Source organism: Trichomonas vaginalis, chromosome I (genome assembly GCF_026262505.1).
Source record: "Trichomonas vaginalis G3 chromosome I, whole genome shotgun sequence".
In the NCBI taxonomy this organism is placed as follows: domain Eukaryota; phylum Parabasalia; order Trichomonadida; family Trichomonadidae; genus Trichomonas; species Trichomonas vaginalis.
The window spans coordinates 22,317,179-22,332,790 of record NC_067203.1 but is presented as its reverse complement, the minus strand read 5'-3'; the positions used below and the strand labels follow the sequence as shown (position 1 = coordinate 22,332,790).

At 30.5% G+C, this 15,612-nt stretch overlaps 11 protein-coding genes across 11 annotated transcripts, besides 2 other annotated features; 6 read left to right on the top strand and 5 right to left on the bottom strand.

Moving 5' to 3' along the window:
* Positions 1-1,385: 1,385 nt before the first annotated feature.
* Positions 1,386-1,865, top strand: TVAGG3_1030660 (vacuolar protein sorting 55 family; the record flags this gene model as incomplete). Its single annotated transcript, XM_001320904.2, has 1 exon — positions 1,392-1,787. The coding sequence occupies one exon, from the start codon at positions 1,392-1,394 to the stop codon at positions 1,785-1,787; it is 396 nt and encodes a 131-aa protein (XP_001320939.1).
* A 264-nt stretch (positions 1,866-2,129) lies between these two features.
* On the bottom strand, positions 2,130-2,895 carry TVAGG3_1030650 (HAD-hyrolase-like family; the record flags this gene model as incomplete). The annotated part of the gene is made up of 1 exon (XM_001320903.2): positions 2,179-2,880. The coding sequence occupies one exon, from the start codon at positions 2,878-2,880 to the stop codon at positions 2,179-2,181; it is 702 nt and encodes a 233-aa protein (XP_001320938.1).
* A 350-nt stretch (positions 2,896-3,245) lies between these two features.
* On the bottom strand, positions 3,246-4,700 carry TVAGG3_1030640 (uncharacterized protein; the record flags this gene model as incomplete). Its single annotated transcript, XM_001320902.1, has 1 exon — positions 3,253-4,581. One exon carries the CDS (start codon positions 4,579-4,581, stop codon positions 3,253-3,255), a length of 1,329 nt encoding a protein of 442 aa, XP_001320937.1.
* Positions 4,701-4,794: 94 nt separating this feature from the next.
* On the top strand, positions 4,795-5,594 carry TVAGG3_1030630 (RNA polymerase II transcription regulator recruiting protein; the record flags this gene model as incomplete). The annotated part of the gene is made up of 1 exon (XM_001320901.1): positions 4,826-5,488. One exon carries the CDS (start codon positions 4,826-4,828, stop codon positions 5,486-5,488), a length of 663 nt encoding a protein of 220 aa, XP_001320936.1.
* A 1,223-nt stretch (positions 5,595-6,817) lies between these two features.
* TVAGG3_1030620 (uncharacterized protein) lies at positions 6,818-7,498 on the top strand (the record flags this gene model as incomplete). Its single annotated transcript, XM_001320900.1, has 1 exon — positions 6,818-7,498. One exon carries the CDS (start codon positions 6,818-6,820, stop codon positions 7,496-7,498), a length of 681 nt encoding a protein of 226 aa, XP_001320935.1.
* Positions 7,499-7,663: 165 nt separating this feature from the next.
* Positions 7,664-7,752: a mobile genetic element.
* Positions 7,753-9,586: 1,834 nt separating this feature from the next.
* On the top strand, positions 9,587-9,841 carry TVAGG3_1030600 (uncharacterized protein; the record flags this gene model as incomplete). The annotated part of the gene is made up of 1 exon (XM_001320899.1): positions 9,587-9,841. One exon carries the CDS (start codon positions 9,587-9,589, stop codon positions 9,839-9,841), a length of 255 nt encoding a protein of 84 aa, XP_001320934.1.
* A 334-nt stretch (positions 9,842-10,175) lies between these two features.
* Positions 10,176-11,114, top strand: TVAGG3_1030590 (uncharacterized protein; the record flags this gene model as incomplete). Its single annotated transcript, XM_001320898.1, has 1 exon — positions 10,205-10,879. One exon carries the CDS (start codon positions 10,205-10,207, stop codon positions 10,877-10,879), a length of 675 nt encoding a protein of 224 aa, XP_001320933.1.
* A 76-nt stretch (positions 11,115-11,190) lies between these two features.
* TVAGG3_1030580 (calcium ion binding) lies at positions 11,191-11,826 on the bottom strand (the record flags this gene model as incomplete). The annotated part of the gene is made up of 1 exon (XM_001320897.2): positions 11,254-11,826. One exon carries the CDS (start codon positions 11,824-11,826, stop codon positions 11,254-11,256), a length of 573 nt encoding a protein of 190 aa, XP_001320932.1.
* A 159-nt stretch (positions 11,827-11,985) lies between these two features.
* On the top strand, positions 11,986-13,208 carry TVAGG3_1030570 (uncharacterized protein; the record flags this gene model as incomplete). Its single annotated transcript, XM_001320896.1, has 1 exon — positions 12,275-13,147. The coding sequence occupies one exon, from the start codon at positions 12,275-12,277 to the stop codon at positions 13,145-13,147; it is 873 nt and encodes a 290-aa protein (XP_001320931.1).
* A 181-nt stretch (positions 13,209-13,389) lies between these two features.
* TVAGG3_1030560 (EF-hand family) lies at positions 13,390-13,982 on the bottom strand (the record flags this gene model as incomplete). The annotated part of the gene is made up of 1 exon (XM_001320895.1): positions 13,434-13,952. One exon carries the CDS (start codon positions 13,950-13,952, stop codon positions 13,434-13,436), a length of 519 nt encoding a protein of 172 aa, XP_001320930.1.
* Positions 13,983-14,078: 96 nt separating this feature from the next.
* Positions 14,079-14,207: a mobile genetic element.
* Positions 14,208-14,654: 447 nt separating this feature from the next.
* Positions 14,655-15,501, bottom strand: TVAGG3_1030540 (protein ubiquitination; the record flags this gene model as incomplete). Its single annotated transcript, XM_001320894.1, has 1 exon — positions 15,123-15,464. The coding sequence occupies one exon, from the start codon at positions 15,462-15,464 to the stop codon at positions 15,123-15,125; it is 342 nt and encodes a 113-aa protein (XP_001320929.1).
* Between the last annotated feature and the right edge of the window lie 111 nt (positions 15,502-15,612).

Sequence of the window (15,612 nt, the reverse complement as noted above, 5' to 3'; positions counted from 1 at the left end):
GGTTGCTGTGAAATGAACGAATTAAAGTATTCTTCATTATTTGTATTGCGTAACATTTCGTAGAAACCTTTAATTCCAGCTACAATACTTGTGATTATAGCCCTAAGCGCAATTGCTTTCAGTGATAGAAGTGTTAAAATTGTTGGATACTAACGCATCGAAAAATTGGAAATTTAATGATTTATGCCACTTTTCACTTAAATTTGGTATTCAAATTTTGAAAGGTATTGAATTGATTTTTGGAGCAATTAACACAATAATGATAGTAAATCAGAAGCTCCTCTTCGTGGTGCATGGAGAAAAAAAAACTTATTTACACTACAAATAGCACAACAGATAAACTTGGGGACAAAATGCGTATGTAAAATTTAAAATCGAGAGAAGTAGTCAAAATATTCTAGGAGATTCTCACAATTTCATATCACAATTCACTTTTCGCATCCTGTCCCAGCTATTTTTATTTTACATTTAACATTAACATATAAAATAGATTATATCTATAAGAAAATTTTCTTCTAAGGTTGAGAAATAAAATTATCCAATGAAAATTGATGAGGATATTCTAAAACATATTAGTTGTTGACTACCTTTTGCATTCTGAGTATTCTAGTGTGAAGATCTTTTGCTCAGTGGTTGCAATATTAATATTAATTCTTAATATGTCATGAAATTTGAAAAAAAAAAGTTATCCAATGAAAATTGACGAGGATGTTCTGAAACATATTAGTTGTTGACTACCTTTTGCATTCTGAGTATTCTAGTGTGAAGATCTTTTGCTCAGTGGTTACAAAATTGATATTAATTCTTTATTGATATGATGAAATTTAAGATAAAATCAGGTAAATTTATATTTGTTTTCAAAAGTCAGTGGGCTAATGGTCCAATTTGAAACTGCTGAAGTTAAGATATTTCATCGAATTTTCTCATTAAGGATAAAGAATCAAATTATCACTAAATATGGTTTACACTGTTAATTTCTAGTTATAGTTTCATAAATCAAAAGACTACAACATAGACATATTATTCATGATACATTATGACTCGAAAATTGAAGTTAAATAATATATTCTTTCTAGACATAAGGAGTTATTATATTAATATCTTCCAAATTTCTCAAAACAGTATTGAAATAAATGTGTCTAATGAAGCCAACATAAATAACTAATTTAATGATAAAACTATTTTATTAATTTATTTCAGGAGATTAAATATGACAATTACAGGCCGTGTATCTTTAAATTTCATAATAAGATTAATTTTTATGCCACCATTTTGGAAATTCTGACTTATAAATAGTAATGAATCAATTTTTATGGCAACTTAGTCTGAAAACGACGTTGTCTGACATAAAATTTTATCAAACCGTTGGGAAAATTTTTTTTTATAAAAAAATGATTCAAGCTGCGCCATACATCGTTATCGGCATATTTGGCACAATTGCTCTTGTTCTTTATATCGCAGGATGCGCTATCACCAAACAGTGGTGGCCACTTTTCGGAATTATTCCAGCAACACTTTCTTGCATTTTTGGCATCTCATTATCAACAAAAATGGGCGATGATTACGTAGAAGATACAGAAGGATGCAATATCTTTACAGCAGACTCAGTTCTTTTCTACCTTCTTTGCAGCATTGTTTCTTGCATTGCTTTAATTGCAGTATTTTGGCATTGTGGCACAATTGATGGCATATGCTTCGGATTCATGATGGGTGGTGATGCAGCAACTGCAATCGGTTTAATTGCCTTCATCATCCTTTGGGGCAAGGCCGAAGGTGATGGCTATTAAGCACTTACGCATCCAGGCAAGTATCTATCTTATGATTATTTGTTGTCAAAATTCGTTTATAAACTTATTCAAATTACTAATTTTTTCTTCCTTTCTTTTATTTTAAATTCTAATACAATTAAGATCTATTCATACAGTTCAACATATTTGCACCATAGGAAATCAAAAAATCGAATATGCCTAATTCCTATTTAGATAAAACTACAATTTGAATAGCTACAATTAATCAAAAAGTTCTATACTTATAGGAATTTATATTAATTTTGCCAAAAAGTTTCAAAATAAAATCTGGCCATACAAAATATTTTTAAAAAGGACAAGTTTGAGCGTGCGCATATACTTAAAATATATAAGAGCTATTTATTCATGTATTGTACAAGTTTATATCGGCTTATTGAGAATCTATTAACTTCATGAATTCATTGAAATCGACATCGAGATTCTTGAACTCATGGCATGGCTGTGGGAATGATTCCCAGTTTGTAAGACCAGTCCTGACTGCAACAGGGATTGCTCCAGCGTATTGACCAGCTGTAATATCACTTGGTGTATCACCAACATGTATATGTGTCTTGAATGTTGTATGGTGGAATTCTTCGGCGTTCTTTCTTGATGCTTTAACTGCTTCATTTCTATTTTCAACAACACCAAAGCCTCCGAGCTTGTTCTTAAAGTATTTGGCGATTCCAGATAGTTCAAGTTTATGCCAGGCAATGCGTGGAAGGTTTCCAGATGCAATTCCGATTTCAACGTTAGGCATTTCGCTTAAAACCTGAAGGAGGTGCTCAATACCTGGGAGAACTTCGGATTTTTGAGTAGCAGCAGCACAATAGTAGTCTTCGCTTAACGATAAGCACTTTTGTAATTGTTCTGGTGTGTATTCTACTCCAAGCTTCTTGATCATTGCCTCAATGATCTTCATGTCCATCCAACCATCAACAGGATGGCCAAGGAATGGGATTGGCATGCCACATTCGCCGAACATTTCTGAAACTGCCCTCTGGAATGCACCATGATGCTCTTTAAGAGCATTGTGTCCAAGAACAAGGGTTCCATCAATATCAAATGAGACGTATGTTGTTGGTTTGGTCATGAAACTAAATAAAATTTCTTTAAATTCAACCTGTTGAAATTTGAGAGGCAATCGATCATATATAAAATTTGTTTACAAAAAATTTTGGCAAATAATTTCTTGAGTAATTTACATGACAAAATGCGATCTTGAATAAATAATTTAACATTAAATTGCTTAGTTGATATAAGAACAATGTCATCTAGGACCACATCTCTTTAAAACCAAGAAATATAGATATTTTAAAGAAATTTGAAAATAATTGCAAAACACGCAATTATAAATCATTTGTAAGCAGTAATCATAGAGCACTATTTCAACAATGAATCATAGTCAATGCTCGAGAATTAAACATGATAGTAACATTTAAAAGAACAATAATATAAAAAAAGTTTATTTTTGCATTTCTTCAAGAGTAATTGATAATGTTGCTGCAGCATTAGATTTCTCAGGGTCTTCATTTGTCATCATGTCATTGATAGAATCATCTATTTCATGGCATTTTTCTGCTGCGTATTCTGAGATTTCGCTACCTCTTTTAATTATTGAAACAAGTTTCATCATGCAGTGTGCGCCAATTGTTTCATCAACAGAGAACTGCACAAGGGCATCAACACAACGAGAATCATCTAAACACGAACTATCCATCAAACAGAATGCCTTGACAACAACAACTTGTATTTTATATGAAAATTTTGCAAATTTTTCGAAGAAAAACTCTGAGATTTGTTTCAATGAATCTAAGTCGAAATTAGAGATGAATGATACTAATGTGCTAAATCCCCATATTAAAAAACTCTGTAATTCATGTGTTGATGGCTTCTCGATGTTCGATTTCAGAGAGTTTAACAAAAACATATAACATGTCTCATCAGGAATCTCTAATTTTCCTTTAACATCAAACACTTTCCGAACAATCTTATATTCATACTTATTTTCTATTCTTATTAAGATATATTCTGCAAATTCAAACGCAAAACCTTCAACGGCTGGCAGATCTTCTTGTAGATACTCAAGGATGCGTAGAACAGATTTAGATTTCCCTCCTTGTATTATATTAAGAAGAGTAAAGTAAATCTGTCTAATTGTATTTTTTTCTAAATATGGCTGGGTAAAAGCGAAAGCGAATAGTAAATCTATGCCAGAAGGAGGTAAACTTTCTGTGTAAAGTATAGTTTTGATGCCATTTGCTATCAGGAAGTCACGCACACTGACATCAATTCTGACTAATGTATTAAAGATCTTAAATGCATAGTCTCTATTATCTAGACCTTCTGCATTACTGATAACAGATAAAATTAGTTGTAGTATTTTTTCATCAATGAATAAATTGGCTGGAAATGAATCATTTCCAGCAAATTTACTTAAAATTATTAGTATTGGAGTAAAATTACCCGGTTTTGGCGATGAATCTGCTGAATCACCCATTGAAACTATCACATCTAGTAGAACATTGTAAGGAATCATTGTTTCAATCTTCTCTAAATCGGATTCATTTAAGTCATTTATGCGATCTGAGACTGTTTTAATGCTGCTTAATATATCTCGCCCCTCGCTGATGCTTTTAAGTGCATAGACTACGTGTTGAAAATTAAATTTATTCGCCTGGCTAGCTGATTTTACTTTTGGACCGAATGTTTGGACATTTCTTGGGATTCTACGAATCGGTTTGCTATGACTTATCTTGTCTTTTTGAAATTGAATATTTTCTTCTTCGATCATCCAACAAAGTGGATATCGAATCGAAAAAGGTCATTCTGTATATGTAAGTGAAGGTAATTATTAGATCCGATCTGTAAAATATCAAGTTGTGTTTCGAAATCTTTTATGCTAGCGTGGATTTTTTATTATCTCATCTGCACATCGATTATAAATAACAAATAATTCATGAAATAAGAAAAATCCATCCTTGTAATTATTGGCGGGCTGTAAAGTATTGAATTAATTTTTCATACCCAAAAAAGTAATGAATTATGATATGGGCTTCTCAAGGATTTCAGACACAGTAGCTGATCTCGTATCAAATACATTAAAGCCAGAAGATTATACTGATGAGCCTAGCGCAAAAGAAAATCTAGAAACGGTTTTCAAACAATATTCAAGTCATATCATCGATATAGATCAGCTTAAAGAGCTTTGCAGGCCATACCTCAAAGATGTTTCACGTCTTGATCCTATTATTCATGTCATTATGCTTGCAGTACCACAAATGGAAAACCACACTACAAATCGCAGAAAATCAAAACCATGGACTCCAGAAGAAGATCAAAGACTTTCAGAAGCTGTTGCTATTCACGGTACAAATCAGTGGGGCAACGTAGCTAGCATTGTAGGAAATGATAGAACGCGCTCACAATGCTCGCAAAGATGGAATAGAGTTATAGATCCACGTATCTCCAAAGCAAATTGGACACAGGAAGAAGAAGAAAAACTACTCAGAATCGTCGCACAAGTAGGCGATAGGCAATGGACTAGAGTTGCCGCCGAAATGGGTAATAGATGTGATGTACAGTGTAGGTTCAAATACAGATTCATTATGAGTAAGAGAAACAAAGCGGAAAATGAAATGAGAATGGCACAGGCAGCCATGCCACAGCAAACGAATTTAAATCTTGACCAGATGAATTAAAATACATATTAGATTGTCGATTTCTTTTGTTCTAAATTCAAAATTTGATTAATTATTCTTATTTATTTTTTAAATTGTTAGTTCTAAATGAGGAACCTCAAGCAGATACAAAGAGTGATATCTACTATGTGTGTCCATAGGTTAATATTCCTTTTAAAGATTCTTAAAATCGTGAAATCTTTAGTGATAAACAGCTGCGAAAACTCCGGTATTTACAAGATACTTCAGAAACTCAGTAAAACATTTTCATAATTGAGACAAAACGTGCTTTGCATGAGTTTTAAAATCATTTGAATATCTAATGCCTTGGAATGTTATTTAGCTGAGCAAATATACTTTCAAGATGCTTCTAATTATTATGATATAGTTATTTTCATAAAATATTTTTTAGGGTATTGAACTTAATGATTTCTAAAGGAAGGAAAAGTACATGAGTTGAACAATTTTTGGTATGAAAGTATGCAGTGTAATAGTAATACTATTATATAATGTATTTGTTTTGTCATCAGTAGATGTTATTAAGCAGAAATATCCAAAAAGTGGATTTTCAAAAAATATCATAACGATCAAAATTTGTAAACTAATTAAAAATTGAATATTCTTTATCGTTTTAGTGAATCCTGAATGATTGACTACAAACAATCATCCGATGATATATCATTCATTTCATCAGTATCTTCCTCACCCATAATTGTTAATAATCAACAAGATCAAGCTTTCGCACAAGTGTTGCAAAAACTTAACAAAATAAAAGACATGAATCCTAAAGAAATTAATAACAATTGGGAATTTTTCTATCATTTACTAGGCATGTTCAAAGATAAAAAATTCTCTGTTGATCCATCAACATATATTAATACAAGTTTTCTCTCAGACTAGATAAAAATTCTGGCAGTACAAGACTATGATAGCTATCCTTTTGTACTTAAAATAATATATAAACTATCAAATTATAATGAAGTTCTCGAATTTCTTAAAGATTCAGATATAATCGACCTCTTATACAGTATTGCATTGGATAATCAAAGATTATCAACAGATAACTACAACGCAATTAAAATCCTCACAAGAGTACTTTCCATTATTCCAGACAATGAAAAATATCTAAGATACCACTCAATTGAAGAATTTGAGTCCCTTGCTGCACCAGATAGAATTGTTCCACTATTTGCCAAATTGTTAGAATATAATCCAAGCAAAGAAGAATTTCGATCAATAATAAGTTTTATTTACCAAAATACAATGTTTGATCGGTGTTATAAAGGTATTATCGCTATTTTGAAAAGCATTCTAGCTGTTTACCCAGAAGAGATTAACTATCTTTTCGAAATGCAAAGACCTGGTGACCCACATTTCATGGGAATTCTCTTAAATTCTATTGATTGTGATGAGATCGAAACCATGACTAGCTTAATGGAAGCTCTCCGAATTCCTTTAATGGCCAAAATCGAGGTCAACGAAATTGTATTTTCAATTATTTTAGAAAGAAAAATGGCGGAGGATGCTTTTAGATTTTACATGTTCATATTGTGTGATATGGATTGCAAATTGAGTGCCATTCGGTTCTTTGAAGCTTGTGTTTCTAATGATATTTTAGTCAAAGACGCGTTAGACGCAATCTATAAAAGTGATTTTAAGAGCCTTGTTTGCATTTCCTTATATTGTGAATTTGAAGTTAAAAGATCTTTAATTACAATTATTTCAAGGTATATTGAGTTTCACAAGTTTGATGCAGCAGAAACAGCTGTTCAGATTGGAATACTCAAAGCGATCAAATCTTTCATTCCAGATCACATCCAATTAGTTCTTGATTCTCTTAACGCTATTATTGGGAAGTACTATGAAGAAAATCAAGGAGCTATCATATATGGTTTGATCGATGAAAACAAAATCATTGAGAAATTGGATGAAGCTTTAGAAGATCTTGATAATGATGAAGATCCTAAAACTGATGAAGTTTTCGAAAATCTCACTGATTTTCTAGAAGCATTGAATCAACTCGTCGAATAGCTGAGTTAAATGATTCATAACTGTATGTTTTACAACACATTCCAATATTTCAAATAAAATATTTAATTTTTTTTTGACACTCCAGAATTTTTTTATTGCAAGCCTTTAATGGGATATTGCAGCAGGAAGGTAACTTTTTTCCAAAAAATGAAAAACTATTTTGGCATATTTACAGTGAGTAGGCACACAGCGAGCCTACTAACTCATTTAACTTTTTATTCATTTGCTGTCTAGCAAAGATCCAGAGAATCACATGTTTAAATTTGATACCTTTATTTTTTTCGAAACATTACAACATTTGCAACCACACGTATTGTCAATGATAACCAAAGTACTATTTTGGGATAATAAATTTAAAACGATATTGAAACCACAGATTGACTAGTCATTGTGGTATGACATTATGCATACAAACAGATAACAAAACGGGGGACATTACAGATCTAATGTTGCTTGTTTTGTATCAATAGTCACTAATTGATAGCATAATTATGATGATAAGTCTAAACTTGCGAGTTTAATACACATTTTATTCATATTTATTATCAAAATGCAAACCACAAAATATATCTTGAACTTTCCTGTGAATATAATCATGATATTATTTATTATTTTCTAGCTGTTTACTATTATTTCTAAACATATGAAACAAATCATTAATTTGAACTTGAAATATTTTTATATTATTAACAATACCTGGCTATCTATATAGAATTATATATTACATTTGATGGTAAACTATGATCGATTTAAAAATTTGGAAAATATGATTCTTTTCTAAATCATTGAAAAAAAATATTTGATTCTTCTGTATAATTGTTGCATGCTAAGATCAGTCATAATGTAAACCTCTCAATTTTATTGTCGTGGGAAGTATCTCAATTCCTTCAAAAAAATTGAAAAACTATTTAATTTTAAAAATATAATACTTTTAATTAGTTAATTAATTGGAGATATTTTTAAAAAATCACTTTTGATAATACTTTTGAGAACTTTAATTAAAAAAATATATTCAAAAATATCCAGGATATCAAGAGGGAATTGTTCCTTATGAGGTATATAGTTATGATGTATACCTCATAAGGAACAATTCCCTCCTTAAAATCGTAGACATTTTTATACTTATTAATCAACCATTCAAAATTATATTCCTCTGAAAAGTTATTTTATTAAAAATTTAGAATTTTAATAAATATAGAGTTTGAATTTCATACAATACCTATATATTTTCAATAATGGAATTTGAAAACTATTCTCAAAAGTTCTCAGAAAACCTTTTTTTCATTAATTTTAAGAAATCTGAGTATTAAATTAAGTGATAAATTCGTTTGACACTACTTTAATTTTTAAATTCAAAAAATTATATGTGCTTCTTAAAATGACTCAAAAAATTTTATTATAAAATAATATATAATATTAAAAACCCCACAACATTTTTTACTTTACATAATCGTACTTCCTCGACGATTAATTTCCACTCAATTTCTATCGTTGACCGAACTTAGTATGCAACATAATTGATATATTTTAGTAGGAATATAATAGTATAATAAAATAAAAAAGACAATGGCGATTTAGAAGAGTGAGTTGTAAAAGTTAGAAAAAACTTGGGTGGTAAATATCACATTTTCCATGTAGAGGCACAAAGTGTTTTGCAATACCATCTAAAAATTTAATGTTCTTCGTAATGTTAATTATCAGAGCAGATAATCTTTCAAGATGCTGCAACTGTTTCCTATCCCTATAAAATTGATATCATATATGAAACAGTAAGCCTCGAAGTAATATGATATAGTTATTTTCATAAAATATTTAAAAGAGATGGACCAAACCGATTTATAATACAATTTTTAGGTTCATGACAACGATATGTAAATTTCATAAACAAAAGCCCATGAGTTTAGCAATTTTTGGTCTGAAAGTGGGCAGTGTAATAGTAATATCACTATATAATGTATTTATTTTGTCATCATTAGATGTTATTAAGCAGAAAGATCCAAAAAGTGGATTTTCAAGAAATACAATAACAATTAAAATTTGTAAACTAATTAAAAATTGAATACTCTTTATCGTTGGAGTGAATCCTGAATGATTGACTACAAACAATCATTCGATGATATATCATTCATTTCATCAGTATCTTCCTTGTCAATGAATGATAGCAATCAACAAGATGAAGCTTTCACACAAGCGTTACAACAACTTAACAAAATAAAAGACATGAATCCTAAAGAAATTAATAACAATTGGGAATTTTTCTATCATTTACTAGGCATGTTCAAAGATAAAAAATTCTCTGTTGATCCATCAACATATATTAATACAAGTTTTCTCTCAGACTAGATAAAAATTCTGGCAGTACAAGACTATGATAATTATCCTTTTGTACTTAAAATAATATATAAGCTATCAAATTATGATGAAGTTCTCGAATTTCTTAAAGATTCAGAAATAATCGACCTCTTGTACACTATTGCATTGGACAATCAAAGATTATCAAAAGATAACTACAACGCAATTAAAATCCTCACAAGAGTACTTTCCATTATTCCAGACAATGAAAAATATTTAACATACCATCCAATTGAACAATTTGATTTTCTTTTTCAGGCACATAGAATTGTTCCATTATTCGCCAAATTATTTGAACGTAATCCAAAGAAAGAAGAATTTCGATCAATAATAAGTTTTATTTACCACAATACAATGTTTAATCGGTGTTATAAAGATATCATCGTTATTTTGAAAAGCGGTCTAACTGCTTTTCCAGAAGAGATTAACTATCTTTTCGAACTGGAAAGATATGGTTGCCCAAATTTCCTGAGAAGACTCGTATCATGTTTTAATGACGAAGACATCAAAACAATGACTGACTTAATGGAAGCTCTCCGAATTCCTTTAATGGCCAAAATCGAGATCAACGTAATTGTATTTTTAATTATTATAGAAAGGAAAATGGCATCCCATGCTTTAAGATATTACATGAACATTATGTATGATAATGACTGTAGACTGAGTGCCATTGGGTTCCTTGAAGCTTGTGTTTCTTACAAATTTTTAATCAGAGAAACATTAGACGCAATCGACAGTAATGATTTTGAGGAACTTGTTTGCATTGCTTTGGAATGTGAATTTGAAGTTAAAAGATCTTTAATTACAATTATTTCAAAGTATATCGAATTTCACAGGTTTGATGCTGTAGAAGCAGCTGTTCAGATTGGAATACTCAAAGCGATCAAATCTTTCATTTCAGATCACATCCAGTTAGTTCTTGATTCTCTTAACGCTATTATTGGGAAGTACTATGAAGAAAAACGAGGAGATGTCATATATAGTTTTATTGAAGAAAACAAAATCATCAAGAAATTGAACGAAGCTTAAAGATTCTGAAAATATTACTAATTTTTTAAAATCGTTGCAACAACCCGTCAAATAACTGACTTAAATGATTCATAACCCGTAATTCTTTAGTAATGCTTATTATTTCAGGGAAATTATCAATATTTTTATGGAATCAAAAAAAATTTCCTATTCCTCAGATGAGATTCAATTCTATCGTGCCATTTTAATGTGGAAAACAAAAGAGTGAAAAAAGATATAAAAAAATATTTTGAGCTTTGATTATTTTTAAATGAATAATGAACCATAGTTTGTTATATAAATTTTATATCTAAAAATTTCTTTGCAGAAGTAAAAAAATGATCATGAAAGTTTTATTGCAATCTAAAAAAAATAGTCATAGTGTTGAAATAAATTTATTGGAATATTTTGTTAACATCAACAGAGACGCAATTAAGGATAGATGGGTTTTGCTTGGCAGATGCAATAAATTCATCCAAAGAAATTTCTCCGTTTCCATCGAGATCCATCTTCTTGAATGTATCGTTAATAATCTTGTCAAGAACTTGTGGTGGAAGTTTGATAGAAGAGTTTTCACCTAATGACTGTAACATGACATCTTTTAATTCATCCTTTGAAATCTGACCACTTTTATCGGCATCGTAAACATTAAATACAAATTTAGCCTTTTCCTCAAGGGTAGCGCGGTTGCAAACATGAGAAAGGCCTGTGACAAATTCTTGGAAATCGATAACTTTATCTGGGGATGTATCAAATGCATCAAAGACCTTTTGTGCAAAACCTCTGTTGGTGAAACCTAGCATTTTGAAAAATTCCTCGAAATCAATCTTGCCATCATCGATATGAGTGGCAGAGATATCTTTAAATGTAGAATAAAGCTTAGCAACTTCTTCCTTGTTAAAATGTGTTTGTTCAACAAGGGCTTGATACTCTTTTGAAGAGACTTCTAAACTTTGTTCGTTACCCATAATATTTTTTCTAAAAGTTTACAATTTACCGATAATTCTGTCTGATATTATTGTATTGAATGGTCGAAGTCTCTTTTGTATGAAAATAACATTTTCATCTATAGGATATGCTTATTAATATTTATTGCAAGAGAAGATTTTTCCCGTTGCAGAGGCGATAAGAAATATAAATTGAAATCTGGACTGAGGAATATAATAGCCTTTATACAGGAACAATAGGGGTGAATAAGAATTGCTCAAATGTGAATATTTCAGGTTTGAATCGAGAACAAATAAAATACCAAAGGATTTTTTACACAGAAATTTGGAAAACAGCTCAAATAATTGTAATTTAATAGATGGTTATATCCAAATTTTGCAACATGAATTTTATATTATTTATTCCGTGTAAAATGTTATGTAAAGTCTAAACGTACATTGAATCTCGAATTAGCAAAAAAATATAAAAATGAGCCTTTCGGATGACTCTTATGAGTACCAGCAGCAAGATTCACCGGATGAAACTCCACAACAGAAAAAGGACGAGGAGGAAGAGGAAGAAGATGTTGTAGAATGGCTACAAGAGCATATTGATACTGTTTTTGCTGTCAGAAGCTCAGAAGTCGACTCAAAGCGATTTGAACTTGCTGTATCAAGAGCAGAACTATCAACTTCATTACTTAATAAAGATGTTCAACTTTTGAAACAACTCAGAGGTATTACATTAGAATGTGGAAACCTTCGTGATGAAGTCGGATGGATGGAGCAAGATCTTAGTGATGTTAAAGAAACTACTCATAGAAATATTTTAGCTATTCATATCAAAGCTGCAAGAGATAAACAAACTCTACAAGATGAAATCAATGAAATGCTTGTTACAAAGAAGCAATTGGAACAATCATTGTCAGAGCAGCGCCAATACATTAATTATCAAAAAGAACAAACTACTGAAAATAATTCATTGCAAAATCAACAATTAGATAACGAAATTGATAAAGCCACTCGAGAACTAGATAAGATTAGATATGGTCTCACAAGAGGTAGTCACAAATACGAAGAACAAATGACAGATGCTGGTGATACAATTGACATGCTTGAATTTGAGATCCATGAGTTAGAAAAACAAAGCAAATCCCTTGATATTCAATATGCCCAAACTAAAGCAGAAGTTGAAAGAATTGAAGCCAAATTGAAGAAAGCAGAAGATATTGCTGCACAGAAGAAGCTAGAACTTGATGAAGTTAAGCAGCAACGAATCAAACTTCAAGAGGAACTCGATAGAAGAGATGTTCAAAATTGGAGTGATAAAATTGCTTCTTTAAACCTTAAGACGCGAAATTAATTATATTAATTTATGCTTGTTTGTATTTTAATCTTCTTTATAAATCATTCATGTTCTGTTTTATATATTCAATAGATTACATTACAATGGATTTGAATAATGCACATATCTTGAAATGAAATTCAATGATCTAAAATAAACTTTATCTTATGATAGAAAATATGCAATACTATCTTAATACTTATGCCAATTTTAAGCATTCAATAGTAATAAAGTAAAAAAAAGTTTCAATAGTAAATTTAGTTTTTTTATACAAATTAACAAACGTAATATTGAAACCAGTAAATTAAATAATCTTTAGAGCTAGGCAAACTTCATTGAAATCAATGGTATCGCTTTTATCTTTATCGATTGAACGAAGTTCATCTCTTATTTGATTTGGTGATAGTTTCTTTCCACAAAGCTCTGTAAATCCGATCATTTCTTCTAAATTGATGAAGCCGTTGTGATCAGTATCAACACAATCAAAAATAAGTTTGTAAAAGTAAGCTGGATGCTTCTCTGAAATAATGCATGCATCAAGAAAGGCAAGGAAATCGTCAAATGTTAAAAATCCATCTTTATTTCTATCAAAAATTTGGAAAATCGCCTCTATAAACCTTGTATCCATATGGGTACTTTGCAAAAAGCATTTGAATTCATCCTTTCCTAACCTTCCATCCGAATCCATATCGCGCTGATTAAAAAAAGATCTAAGACCAATAATTTCATCTGGAGAGAATGTATAGTGAGAATATGTGCTTAACTCTGCATCTAGATCTATTACTTGTGTTTCTGTTTTATCACCCCCTTCTTCAATTATCATATTTCTGAAATTTTGATAAAAAGCGATATCGAAAAATATTAACACGTAAACTTGTCAAAAAAATCCTCCAAAAATACGTGTCAAAAGCATGACGCCTTAAATTCTCGAATTATTTCATTCATTAACTTAAGGCTGTACTTATACCCTCGCCTGACTTTAATTCAAATTTTTGACAAATGGCGTGACGCGCCATTGAAAATTAACCTTAAACATATAAATTAAAGGCTATGTAATAGGGGTGTAAGTACACCCTTAATGTCTAATTATGCTAGGAAGCCTGGTTGATGCTGGCGAGAGGAGAGAGGATATTAAAGAAGAATTGTCCATGAGAATGCTGCCATTAGATCTGAAAGAAGTTGATGAACTTCTCTTTAACTTATTAGAACGAGTAATGGCCAGAAGACAAAAGGCTTAATACTGTTCGATTATAATATAAATCTTATTAGGATATCTTTTTGTTATATTTTAATTTAATTATTTATTTGTAATTGAATAAGAAATTTAATGTTATTCTATAGATTCATCGTTACAAATGTCAAATAAAGCTAATAATGTTTGAAGAAGTTCTTCATTTTTACTATTATATTGAGTTTGCCTTAAAATTTGAGAATAGACTATTTAAACCATCTGAACATTAACAAGTGTTTATAAAATTAGCTATTCATCTATAAATGGCTAGTAAATATAAAATTAAAATGAGATATTCTTACCTCTTCAAATTCATATTTCGAAACAATAAATGTCCATTTATGACTCCGTGAACACGGGTTTTTCTATAGATACAATACTGCCTTCATTAAATAAAAAAAAAATATTCGAAACTCACACTAGTAAATGTGGTACATATTACTATAGACAATTTCCTCTAAAACTCTTAGGATAGCAAGATCGAAACACCCCAACCCAAATTTGATGCTGATGAATCTGATTTGTGAATAATAAATCGCAATGGTTATGACTATAATAAGGAATATAATTGAAAATGGAAAAGTATCCCTTCATTTGAAGAAATAGTTAATAAAAGGATACTAATATCAATAATATCGGAACAACTCTACATAATGCAACAGATGGAAGTAGTAACGACGCAGTTGGATAGTGTTTAGAAGAAGATAAAAATAAACTACTCAATTTATATTACCCATAAACAAAAATACAAAATAATTTTTATTATAATAAGAGATTCAACACTTCTGCATCAGTGCAATACATTTTTGCAGTTTTACCTGTGTTATCTTTAATAGACTGGTCCATATTGAACTCAGACAAAAGGAATTCAACAATTTTCCAGAAGTTATGCATACAAGCGTGATGTAATGCAGTTTTTCCTTCTTTGTCTTTATCATTTGCTTCTTTTACGTAATCAGCAAGCAACTTGACAACAGGTAGATGACCTTCACCGCATGCAATCATAAATGCGGTCATTCCATTGTTGTCTCTTTTGGAAAATTCAACTCCATCATCGATAAAAAGTGACACCAAGTCATAGTCACCATTTTTGGCAGCGATCATCAACGGAGATCTTCCTTCGTTGTCGACTCCATTGAGGTATTAATTTCTGGTTTTCTATTATTTCAAAAAATAAAGCTATGCCAAAATTGCTAACACGCTTCGGCATGTGTAACACGAAAAATTACGATACTGTTAAGTGGAAATATAT